The 13,066-nt window shown below is 41.3% G+C and overlaps 1 protein-coding gene across 3 annotated transcripts in view; it reads right to left on the reverse strand.

Annotated features, from left to right (window-relative positions):
• unc5db (unc-5 netrin receptor Db) overlaps window positions 1-13,066 on the reverse strand; it is a 181,973-nt gene that overhangs the window by 69,787 nt on the left and 99,120 nt on the right. For all 3 annotated transcript variants that reach the window (XM_047592658.1, XM_047592657.1, XM_047592659.1), the window contains exons 3-4: window positions 6,453-6,596; window positions 4,778-4,881 (exon numbers count right to left, since the gene is read on the reverse strand). In XM_047592658.1, coding sequence (XP_047448614.1) covers window positions 4,778-4,881; window positions 6,453-6,596 — 248 coding nt within the window. The remainder of the gene's footprint in view (window positions 1-4,777; window positions 4,882-6,452; window positions 6,597-13,066) is intronic.

The raw sequence follows: 13,066 nt of genomic DNA on the forward strand, positions 1-13,066 counted from the left end.
CCTCACCAAGATAGATGTACAAAAATGTGCGTGTGTGTGTGTGTTAGTTTGCGTAAACCCTGACACTTCAGCCTCTGAAGATGCCATGGTGCGCTTCACAAATGTGGTTTCTACAGCTCAAACTCTCACTTTCGCTTCAGTTGTTGCGGCACAGGGCGCGGAACGAGTCGGAGACCTGTGACTTGACGATACTGCGGAGAGACAGCGACCGAAGTGCAGGGATGGCAGTCCTCCAGGAGGCACCGCGGCTCAGAGGAGCAGATAAAAGCCTCTTTTCTGTCTTTTTGTTAGTGATATAAGAAACACACAATTCTCGTTGTACCAACCTGTCAATCAAACAGAGACGTCTTCCAGGGAGTTATATTGTTATCACTTAGATGTAGGATTTTGCAGTGACCTCAGCTGTCACGTAACCGTCTTGTGTGTCTTCCCTCCGAGACTTAAATAGCCTGTTCTAATTGTGTTCCATAATTAATTTCTGTTAAATGCTGCATGTGATTTACTAAAGTCTACAGTGCTGACATTAAAGATTTAAGTGTCACACAAAGGAAACAAAAAATCATTTAAATAACTTTCATTTACTCTGCTTAGGGAATACTCTTAATTGCCCAAACACATGTCCTTTCTATCCCACACACCATTTTAAATGTTGTCTTATATGTTTGCTTTGTTTCATTACTCCATTATCTAATCTGATGATTATTGAACCCAATGTGGGGAAATGTGTATAACTGGGTGCAATTATACACACAGTTTATATAACAATCTTACCTTGTTTAAACCAGCAAACCCCTTATTAGAAATACATGTGTAATATAATGCAATGGATGTATTTTTACTGACTTTTACTGAAGTTGGAGATGATGGCGGTTTACTGGACAGTTCAAAAGATGCTGTCAACCGCTCTAACATACATGAGAGGCTCAAACTAACGAGCAGTTTAAATCAGATAGAAATGAGGTTCTATCTGATTTTACAGCATTTTAACTGAATTTGTAATTGACTGCACACTGTGTTTATCATTTGCACTTTATACTATAATTACCCTCACGCTTTAAGTTTTGATAAATTTATTGGCACTTTTTTTTACTGGCAATTTGAATTATTTTATAGGTGTTTCTGTAGGTAACAAACTATTTTAAATTGAAAAAAGGCACTATATTTAGGCATTAAAAGCAAACATCCTCACAACATTCTACAAGGATTTGTATGAATTTATAGGAGGCAAACCAGCACTTTACACTAGACACTTTTAGGAGCACATTATAGATAGTGTTTGTGTGTTTTGTGCAATGCTTGTTGCAAGGTGTCATGGGCATCTTTGTGTGTCCCATGGGTCTGTGTTGGATATTGTTTTGTATTTTTACAAATGAAAATTCTGCTAAATCTGTTGCACACATCTATTCACGTCTTTGACACTGATTAATGTATGTGCGCACTGTCCATAAAGCTGATAAATACATAAAATAGATATATTGGCCTCTAGTGAGGATGAATGCATTTAAAAACAACAGTCCTGCACCAAATTCCTCTTCATGACTGTCATAATGTTTGATTGCTGCTGAAACAGCAAAAGAAAGGCGGTAATTCAACTGATCATTTTGGAGGAGGGGGACTTTGAGGCATTTTGTAAATATAGATGAAGAAAGCATGTGCCTATAAACTCATGTAATCTCACTTTTTGTCATGACTGACTTACAATATTTAAACTCAAGTATAATGTGTGATGTCAGTCTTGCTGTAGCACATTTCCGAATCAAGACCTTAAAGAGACATTGTTGTTGTCAGACTTCAACAAACTGTTGTGACCGCGCGATACAAAGCGATTCCACTCATTAGCCTGCCATGACACCCCTGCTGACGTTAGTCATTTCCAACCACAGCGTATCCATACCGCGGGCTCGCATTCTGTCGGCCAACGCTGCGGTTGCTACAGCAGCATCCATCCTGCAGCTGCACTCTGAAACCTCACACTGGCACACTCCTGGACGCCATCTCAATATTTCATGGAAGAGGTGGGCTGAAATTGACTTGGCTGAGGATATCTGCCCTGTGCTCTCTACATTATTCACTCCCTTCTCTTGTGTCCGGGCTCATTTGTGTTGACAAAGGACTAGATGTGAGATTGCGATTCGGTCTGCGCCGCTCAGATTCAACTATTTTTATCCCCACGGTGGAGGCTGGAATGACATCACTCCTCCATTTCCACGCTGAATGATTTATACGGTGCAGGGCCGGAGGTTGACCTCCCATCTAAATCGGTTTCCTGTACACATCATTTACACAGCCATTGTCCATGCTGATTATGACTGCACCAAATGTAGAACGGTTGCATTTGGAGAAGAAAATGCACACAGAGAGGCAGGTGTGCTTGTGACATTTTTTATGTATGTCCACACAAGTCTGCAGGTTGATCCCACTGTGAGCCTTCGGCCAGGTTACCAAAAAAAGCAATCAGTACAAAAATACACGAGAAACACAAGATTTTTAAATATTGTATATCAGTGACTTGAACTTCACATTCACATTGTAGATACATTTTAAGACAGTAAATTTATTTAAATTTAATTTAGTGTTATCACACTAGAAACTGATCCAGATCCTGACTTGTACTCTCGCTGCCTTTTATCTGACTGACTGACACTACTGGAGCCTCACTCTACTGAATACATACTTATACTTATACAAACAGACTCCCCACTAAGAAAGTGGGGACGCTGAAATCTCCTCCTCTCACTGATTTCAGTTACTGCAGGTGAAACTGACACTGCCAGTTAACATCATCTGGTGTGGAAGTTAAAGCGTTTCGTTCGATGCATTATAGTCACAGAGGAACTCTGTGCTGCAAATCTGACAGAGGTGTGAGGCAGGTGTGAATGTCAGCAGTGACCCAGTACCAAAAAAGGCTGCAGGTGATGAAGGCTGGAAGCAGGTGGCTGTTCAAATGTGACAGGTGTCACAGGTTAACGTCTGGCTGTCAGCCTTTAACAGAGATTCTTCCTTACCTCCGTTTTTGCCCTTCGTTTTCCTGCTCCTCTCAGTGTGGTGCAATTAATATCCAATCCTAACAGAGATGCTTAACAAATCCAGGCTGCAATTAATGATCATTGCTTATAGCTTATTTTAACATTTAATTGATTTATGAGAGCCCTATAAAATTTATGAAAATAAATAAATAAATAAACCATCAGAAATCAGGATCAGTTGGAAATCCTCTTACACTGTGACATGTTAAATTCCCTGGAAACATTAATTTGCAACATTCAATTTTTTATCAGGGAAAACTTCACAGGAGATGTTCCATTTGTTACCTGCATTCAGTTGAAGTAGATGTGATCTAACCACAGCAACTAAGAACCTTTAAAGGAACTCAGACACCCATTGTTCACACAAATCCTGTGTGGGACTGACTGATCTTTGACTAATGGCTTTCTTTAAAATGTATCAGTCTCAAGAACTTTACTTTAGGTAGAAAAACAACCTCTATCACCACGCACCTATAACATTTGAATCACAATCTGTTCACAGTATGTTGAGAAACTTCATTGTCATCCAATCTAGAGCACACTACACCGTGTAACTATGTTTAATTTACAGTTTGATTATTAAATCATGAGCATTTATTGCTATTTAGAAAACAGGTAATTGTGAACGCCAGACACATAATTATTCCTGTATTGTTTGTTGGAGCATCTTCAGTGGTTATTCATAAACTAATAATAAATGTCAAGGAATAAAACAGACTAAATAAACAGAGCCTGTTTGTGGTTTCTTTCTTTCTTTTTACAGCAAATCTTTTAAATGTAACTCCTAAAACCACAAATCTCAAGATGCCTACGAACATTCAACACTACAAGCGGGAAAAACACCACATTTTTGTGACTGATGAAATGTCTTCCAGTTTTGGTGATTAGACTTAGACATTAAAACAGCAGCAGAGTTGTGGCAGCCAGAACTGCCACAGATTTGGAAATCTGTTTGCTATTGATTCAAACCAAGACAAAGCTGCCACGCTGCAGGAGATCAGAAACCTGGATCATGTTGGTTCTGTAAACAATCAAGTTTGGCATCATGTGTGAAGTGATCAAAAAATGAGACGGTTGAAAATGTCCTTTGCGAATGGTTTCAATGGACATTCATAGATGCCCATGTTTCCAAAACAAACAGACACAATGTGATTCCCTTTCACCATTTTTATGTCAATACGCAGCAGGAGCTGCTAACGGATCGAACTGCAGAATCCAAGAAAAGAAAGAGAGCGACACGGCAACCCAACTGCATCCTGGCTCCTTTAAAAAAAATCAAACCCCAAAACTGTAATTGCACCACTCACTCTGAGGCCTGACACATTTTAAGTCTGACGTTTCTTGCAGCGTGAACTCACGAGACCCGAGGCTAATGGTGCTATGAATTGAATTTGAGAGGGGAATCTCAGAGTGTCTTATATTTTAATAATACATTATACGTGTGTGTGCAGACGGTTGGATTAAAATTCATCCTGTGAATCCCCTTCTTCAGGAGGTGGCTGCCTCGCTCTGAAACCAACACCTTTGTTTCTAAATATTTATGTGCGCTTATTGCTGGTACCTAAACATAACTATATCAGTCTCTTAAAGGTCAGAGAAAGCAGAGCTGCAGGCAGAATCGACTGTCTGAGTGGCACAGCGTTACTCTCCCAGAATAAGGATGGCCGCTCTAATGCGGATCTTTTCTGCTCAGCGGGAGTATAAGCTTCTCCTCTTTCAGAGGAGGAGGCGCCGATGAGCGGAGGACTTACCTCCGCCACGGGCACTCCCTCTGGAGGGCGGCAGTGCAGAACGATCATCCCGTTGATGGGCACCTCCTTCCCCTGGGGGTCTTGCTCAAAGTTTTTCCTCAGGTCTGTGTGGGGAGATAAGAGGCATCTGTCAGGTGTCGGGTGTCACGGTCAGCTCGGCCTCAATCCTCTTCAGGAAGCAACACTCTGGCCTGACCCCCAGCTCTGCACGACACAACCTTCAAAACCCACATCAGCCTGTATAAGAGAGAGCGGATCCAGTGGCACTGTGCAGGGCGACCTGTGGACAAGGTGGTTTGGAGGATACGGTGTATGCACGAAGTGTGTGTTGACTGCTTTGATTATCCCAGACAAAACTGCCTTTGATTGCCTGCTGCACTACAGCCATCATCTGTTAATGTTTACAAGTCTAATTCTCTTTGGAAAGTAGGAATGCCCCTTTGAATTTCTTTGCATCCTTAGAAACATACGAGGTTCCATGCACATACGAGATCTGATCTGAATACAGGAAGGAAACCGGGGAACCAGAACCTGCAGTCAAAATCTCAGTTCAGCTGAAAGATGCAAATTGAGTCTAAGCAGAGTGAAATGCAAATACCTCGGCACACAGAGCTTGACACCAAATGTCAGAATGATTTCTTTAATGGGGCAAGGTTTCTTTTCTGTTAGATGTTTAACAAATATTTGATTCCTCTTGGCTTCCAGCAAGTAAAAACACTAAATTCAACACATAAGGGAGTTTTGATTAACCTCTAACACCCTCTGGCAGTAGTGCTGGTGTTTGTAGCTGATCACTTCTCACTGCATTAGATCACATTAGTGTCTGGGAATCAATTATCCATCGCTGATGAATCTGATTCAAAAGCAAGAATTACAAGAAGTCCTGCTACACGTTGGCCCTTGTCTGTCAGTGGACGGACACTGTAAATAATTTGTCGGACACTTTTTGTGACCTGTCATTCTGCATCACTCCCACGCTACACAGACCTCCAGGGGAAAATCAAGTTTTTTTTTTTGTTTTTCTTCCCCAGTGACTGACAGCTAGTCATGCTGTACTTAACTGCTCTGCACATATTTAGGTTTTTGCTGTAGTGGTGACCGAGAAGGAGTGGGTTAGTGTCAGGAATTAGGACAAATTTTCACATTTTTAAATCCAGTTTCATATATCACCTTCACTCAGTCCTGCTTGACTTTATGTTTGCAGAAGAACTGGACCAGACTGTTGTGTTTAAGATAAATATGAAGATAAATGTGTAAGATTGTTTGGCTTGTCTGCTGGTTAACTCAAATGAACTGAACATGAACTTGTCTGTGGCCATTTTAATTCCTATGACAAAGACAAATTTAGATGAGCTTTGCAATTGCACAAATCAAGCATAACATTATGACCACCTTCCTAATATTGTGGAGCTCTCCTCTGTGCCTCCAAAACAGAGAAAGGACATGGGCCTTCTGAGAGTGTCCTGTGTTATTTTTTAATGCATTTTCATAAGCACTGCATGTTAAATCAACACACAAATTGAAGTTCAATCAACTCGAGTTCAGTTGTACTTTAAAACCTCTAACGTTTTGATTATTTCCCTGTAAGTAAAGAAAATGAGGTTGAGCCTCAACATGTTTGCTCCTTACGTTCTGTGGCAGACTCACAACAGTAAAGAATTCTTTCCATACTCACAGGCGATGCGGACAGTGGCCTTCCGACTCTTGGAGGTGCCCAGGTGGCTCCAGGCCACACAGAGGCACCAGTAGTCCTCAGGTCCATGGAAATCCTCCACCTGCTGGCGGGAAACGTTGATCATCACCTCACGCACCTTGAGCCCTAAGAAAACAGAAAGGATAAGCTAGTCAGCAAATACAATACATGCATGAAATGTGCTGCATTAAATAGGCTTTTCCTTGAAATAAATAACATTAAATCAATGAATATTGAAATGTTTTCAAGAAAACTCAAGAAGGCAAGTTGCTTGCTTTAGCTTTTTATTGGATATACCAAGACACTTGGATCTGATGGGGTGGTCACACCATCCGTGAGAGAAAGACAAGTTACAACACATTCAATGTAAGCCAGCCATGTGGAGTGATATCTGACACTTGTTCCTACGTGTTGGGCAAGATATTGAAAGTTCAGCTGGCTTAAATTTTTTCGGCGCTCCTCTGATGCAGTGATGCGTCAGCCACTCACATGCGTCTGCGTCAATGACCCGGCCAACCTCCTTTTGTGATGTCGCTCTTACAGCTTTTGTCGCTTGTAGTGTGAGTGCACGATGAGTAAGTCTGTGTATACTGCATCTGTTCCAATTAATTAAACCAGAAAAACCAATAGAATAGATACTGTACTATACTGTTAGAGTTTGGCTAGTCACCCAGAACACAACAAGTCCTGACAACAAATCAATTTCCCTGTGAAACACCACAAGACCCACAAGACCCAAGGTTTGGCTATTTTCAAATGTAAATTTATTTAGAAATGTCTTTCTCCTGCTCCGTATTATACCGTTTTTGCATCCATGTGTGTCATCTGCTGCACAATGTTATGCAAATCACATTTGAAAGAGCGCAAGATCGTGGCCACTGCATTGCATTGGTTTCTCAATCTAACTATTAGGCACAAAACAAGTGAACGAGGAGCTTCTTAACACATCAAAGCTACTGCAATTCATCCTGTAGGGAACGTGAATGTCTGAAAACTCATTTCATAGCAACCAATCCATTAGTTTTGCAATATTACTATATATTATATTAATATTACAGAGTGACTATTACTGAAAGCTACAAATGTCAACCTTTCTTGAGGGGCGTGAAAGGAGAAGTAATCGATCAACCTGTGTCATTAAGCGTTATTCCCTGGAGACTATGGGTGTCTGTTCTGGATCCAGGGACATCATGTGGCTCAGGTGCTAAAGATTCCTGTTTTAGGCACACGCTGAAGTAACAGTCAAGAAAGAAAGGAAGAGGAAAAATACAGGCGCTGAAAATCCCTGCATGCTAAATATGGATCCTTAAAGAATCCTTAATCGATACCTTGATGTGTCTAAGGGCTTGTGTCAGTGATCAATGGGTTTTACAGGATTAGTTATGCATAAGTTCTTAGGAAGGGCTGACGCACTTCCCAAATCAGTGGTTTCACCCCCTCTCTGCTGAGCTCTGTGAGCATCACTAAGGAAATTGGCAGAAACACAGAGCCCCGGGGAACCTGCTGTATGTTTTGAGCGCTCAGTGCTGCTAACAATCTAAATCAGCTGTGGCAGAATTGGCATTAATAATTTGGACTACACTTAACAGCATATGCAGGCTCCGTGTACAAGTGACACAAGGACAATATACCACATTATGCAACACAAAAGCCATGTGAATACAGCATGCTGCACAATGCTCTTATTATATTGAATGCATTAAAGAAGACAAGAAAAAAAAAAAAAAAGCTCTATTTGAAAATCCTCTTAGGCAACACACACTCAGCTCCCCGCAGGAAATGTTCGTCACACTGTCATATAGCTTCAGATGGTTATACAGCACCCATATTTAATCTGAGTCATCGGCTTAAGGCCTGTCACATGTGTTTTCTCAGAACCTTTCACAGCCTCCAGGCCTCATACCCACAGCTGGATTAAAGAGAGAGAGAGGTGCAATGTGCTGAGCTGCAAAAGACCAAAAGCCACCCTGGACTCTTCTGGCTCTTGTGCATCCACTCTCCCCGATAAATAACGCTTTTAATCTGACACGCTCTTACTAAAGTCAAAGAGTCTCATACTGCTGCTGCACAGCTTGCCAAAAGCTGAGCGGACTATTGAATGAACACCAATTAAAAGCGAGTGAAAGGCAGCACAGCTACCGATGAATCCATGCTGGCATTTGAGGTAAAATTAAAAAAAATAAAAATAAAAAATTGAGAACGTTGCTTGGAAGGTAGGGGGGTCTCGACTGTGCCAGGTATAAATGACAACAGAAAAGGTGGCCTCTACTTCTTTTTCTAACCAAACTAAGACGACGAGTTGCGAAATGTTGCTACAAATAAATGGTTTGTCTCAATATGCTGCATCCTGTGTATTCGGTAACTTATGATTGACAGGGCTGGAGGCCAAAAAAAAAGGCCGCTTTTAAGATGAGCAGTAAACAAAGTAGCAGCTCTACGGTTAGTGCTTCCTAGTCGCGGCCCCTGTAGAGAGTGAGACACAAGCATAATTCATAATTTCTCGAGCAGGGCAGAGATCTAGCAAGTGACAGCGTATGTGTGGGAAGAGAGACAGCAGAGAAAATAATGACTAATGACTATCCATGATGCCTTAAAATGTGTTAGCCTGGGTTTTGGAGAGGAGAAAGAGAGACTGAGAAGAGAGAAGAGAGAGAGAGGGTGGGGGTGAGCCACATTTCCTGGAGTCCAAACCGACGTCGACAGGTGGTTTGCCGGAGAGACGGAGACGAGCGCTGCGACTGTGTCATCTGTCAACCCTATTTGTTTATAGGCAGAATGCTGTTGACAGGGCTCATTAGAGTAAACCACTTGATCCGTTCTCCTCCCCATTCCCCTCCCTGTTCTTCACAATTTCCTGAGTCACTTGATAAATCCATCCAAAACAGCTGAATCACTCAGAGAGAAGCTGGAAATACAGCCGGAATGGGAGCTAAGGTCTCGGTGTCTCTGAAATGTGGTGAAGAGGAGAGTGTCACTGCTGTGGTGCCGCCCTGTAGCCTAGTTTATTAACTTAGATGTGGATGACAAGAGCTTCATTAAAGTGCTGCGTGAGGATCATTTCTGCATTTCTTCTGAAATCAGCTTCGACTTCAAGGGGCATGAATGCAGCAGGAGAGCTTTCTCTCTGCAGCATACTTGCTCGGGTTCTCTTTTGCTAACCATCCAATAAAAAGTGAAATGGGCATGGGGTGCCGTCCCATAGATCAATATTAGACTTTTCAGAAAATGGCAATATCTGCCCAATGTACTGGCAAACACAAAAATACTGGTCCAGTGGCTCTGAAGCAGGAGGAAGAGAGGAGGACAGGAACAGACTTTGTAACTCCACTTAAAAGGCTCTGGGCTCATTTTAAAACTCAATGTTATTACATAGCCGAGCTTATGCCAACTGGTTCCACTACTCTGGTTCCACTACTCGGGAATGCAATGAAAGTAGGAAGGTATGCTTCATTATCTGTTTTATCTGTTATCTTCTGTTATCTTCACACATAGTTGTCTTTTTTAGTGTCTTTGCATCCCTTACTTTTAGGTTGTAATTTCACTTTATGGTAGCGTCACACTTCTGCAGCTGTCCGAGACTGTGGCTCATATTTTTTTTATGTAAATCTGAAAATAATCAACTAAAGTTGTGAAGAGTCAAAAAGAAACAACAACAAATAAATAAATAAAAGCACTACATTTCCACGGATAAAATGAAGAAGAACTGATGAGGATTCAAATATTTCTAGGTCAGCAATGAAACTGGAGCAAATTTGCAGAATTGACCTGTTTGAAAAGCATCACACCAAGCTTTGTACACTGAACCAAAGAAACGCAACTTCATCATAAATACAGGATTTTCTAAAGGCCCCAATCAGCAAGTCCTGTCAAAAGAAGGCCCTCTAGTAAAGTCTCAGAGGACAAGCAGCGTCTCTAAACCACTACTCAGCAGGAGAAATAAACACTTTGGGAGGGGGGGGCAACAACGTGCCAGAACTGCACAGTGGAGGAAAGAAAGAAGTCCTGTTTACTGATGATGCCAAGCTAAAGATCCGTTTGATGGTGTTCAGCTATTTTGGAGTTGGACACAACACACATCGAATTGGATCCGTCCCAATCAAAAGGAAGTGGCACTCATTTTTAGATATGCTCCACCCTCTGGTTTGCATCTTTGTGGAGAAGGACTCATACGGCAGCAGAGTAACGAGCCTTAACAACCATAAAGCTTTGAAGGAGTTTGTGGGGTTTCCTCCACAACCACCTCACCATGATCCTGAGCAGCTGTAGCTTAGGTCAGAAGATTTGTCAGTTTAGTGAATGAAAAACTTTGTAAAGTGCTAGAGTATCACTGTCACAGACAATAACTTCATAAGAGCAGACCACTCAGCGTCTACATTCACGGAGAACTTAAAGACTGACAAAGTCCAATGTTTCTGACATCACAAAAACATCTCTGGAATAATCAGACCTCAATAGACTCACAGTGAGACTACAGTGTTTCTGGCATGTAAAAAGGAGGGCAATCGAATCTAAAATGCAAACATACTGTACGACAAAATGGCTCCCTGTGAGGACTGGACTGTGGTTATTGCTGATACTACTGTGTAGATCTTTACACTTGTCTATCTATCTATCTATCTATCTGAAAGTCGTGTTTTGATAGCAGTTTTGATAGGTAAGTACTTACTTGAGTAAGACAGACTTTGGGCAAGTAGCAGAGAGAGTGTCAATTTTTACAATTTTAATGGGGATTAGTGTAACACTGTTAAGGAGCCGAGAAAGTGGGAGTATAATGTCTTTTACTACAGGAAGCAAACTGTTGCAGCAATTGTGTGAAATGAGGTTTCACCTGCTAAAAAGGGTATCCAACTGTGCCGAGGGCAACTGTCACAGCACCTGCACATTTTCACATCATATAATGTGAACCAATAACTATATAAGCATTTGTTAGGCACTGTTAAATCATTCAACCGTTCACTTGGTTGATATGCCACTGAGATTGGTACTGCTAAAAATTCAAATGTAATAGCATTTATTTGAGCAAATATGACAATGGAAGTATGAAGAGCCAAGGGGAAGGAGCCGATGAATCAAAACGCCCAACTGTACAGATGTGTTCATTAATGTTTTGCAAGAGGTCATCTTCTCTCTTTCCCCCAAATGGTCTAAGCCCAACTTTTGTCCTGTCAGAGGTAAAAAGAAGAATTAAAATTGAACTAAAATACAGTGACTGCAGATTGGCCCAGTAACAGATCAGACACACCTGAGGAATGAAACCATTTGCTGTTTGAACACTAACTTGCCTGTCAATGATTTATCATGAGTATAGACAACATTTCATAAGTATACATACCTGCAAGGCAAATACGCTGTTTGGTTTTAAAGTTTACAGTCATCCTCAGCAAAAGCCAACAGCACAGACCTGTAAACTGGTAGCCAGCCGACCACAGTGATTAAGGTTTCAGCTCTCTCCACTGTGTTTTGAGGCTCACCAACCAAAAGTGCTTTCAGGTGCAGTATGGGTTGTCGAATTTAGCTGGGTGTCAGCGGTATGGATTTGTGCCGGTTTGGGGTGATAACTGATGAATTTAGCCTCCTGTGGATAGATGGTGAGTCACACACAATGACCTGAATTTGGGCAAGATACAAACCGAGCTCAGTTTCACAACCCGCACTTTTACCTACTTCTGTTAATATTCAAGTCATGGAAGCAGGGTGGGAAATTGCTGCTATCATCCAGTCAACACTAAGTAAATTTTGATAGTGGCTGTTAGTGCATTTGACAGGAATCAACCTTCTTTTATAATCAATAAGTCTTTTTCGTTTAAATAGGGCCAATTTTTTTCTTTTTTTTTAACCTGCCACTGTGACCAGTGGTAAATAGTTTGCTTTTTCTGTCATCATTATTCCCCATGAAGGTGCAAAATGCATAAACATACATTTACTTTCATCATATATGTTGAATGAGTTCTTAACAGTATAAACATAGTCAGCATGTCATGTGCTGACTATGCTACATGCCTACATGCTAATAAAGCTAATCTAACTCAGATCATGGTGTTTGTTTTTTTGTTTTTTATCTAGAGCTTAACATGTTGCCATTAGTTCTGGTATGATCTCTCGATGCTCATTTCTCATGTATGAATTACAGTACACATCCTGAGTGCAACTCACTGAGCATGACATGAACATGAGTGCTATGTATTACCCCAATATTCGCTCATTCATTACATTATATACAATCATGTTGCAGTTTCTGCATGTTGTAGTTACACTCCAGTCCAGTCACTTATGAACTGATTGGATTGTCATGCTTTCATGTGTGAGTGTATAATGAAAACAGCTGGATAGCCGTCACATCTGGAATGTTCAACTCAACTGGAGACTGAACGCAGTCAAACAGCTAATTGTAATGTTTGCAAGTGTGTCAAGTAGTGGCAGCAGCACAGCTAATTACAGCAGCAGCTTGTGCCATTGGGGTTTTACTTTAACCCCTTTACGCAGCAGCTGTTTCGGGCCAATTCAATTCCTGTTCTTAATGCATAATCATTTCTCATGTAAACATCACAGAACTTTGGTTAATGGCTTTTACCTAGGGATAGAAGCACTGGCAGGCA

Source organism: Mugil cephalus, chromosome 8 (genome assembly GCF_022458985.1).
Source record: "Mugil cephalus isolate CIBA_MC_2020 chromosome 8, CIBA_Mcephalus_1.1, whole genome shotgun sequence".
Lineage (NCBI taxonomy): Eukaryota > Metazoa > Chordata > Actinopteri > Mugiliformes > Mugilidae > Mugil > Mugil cephalus.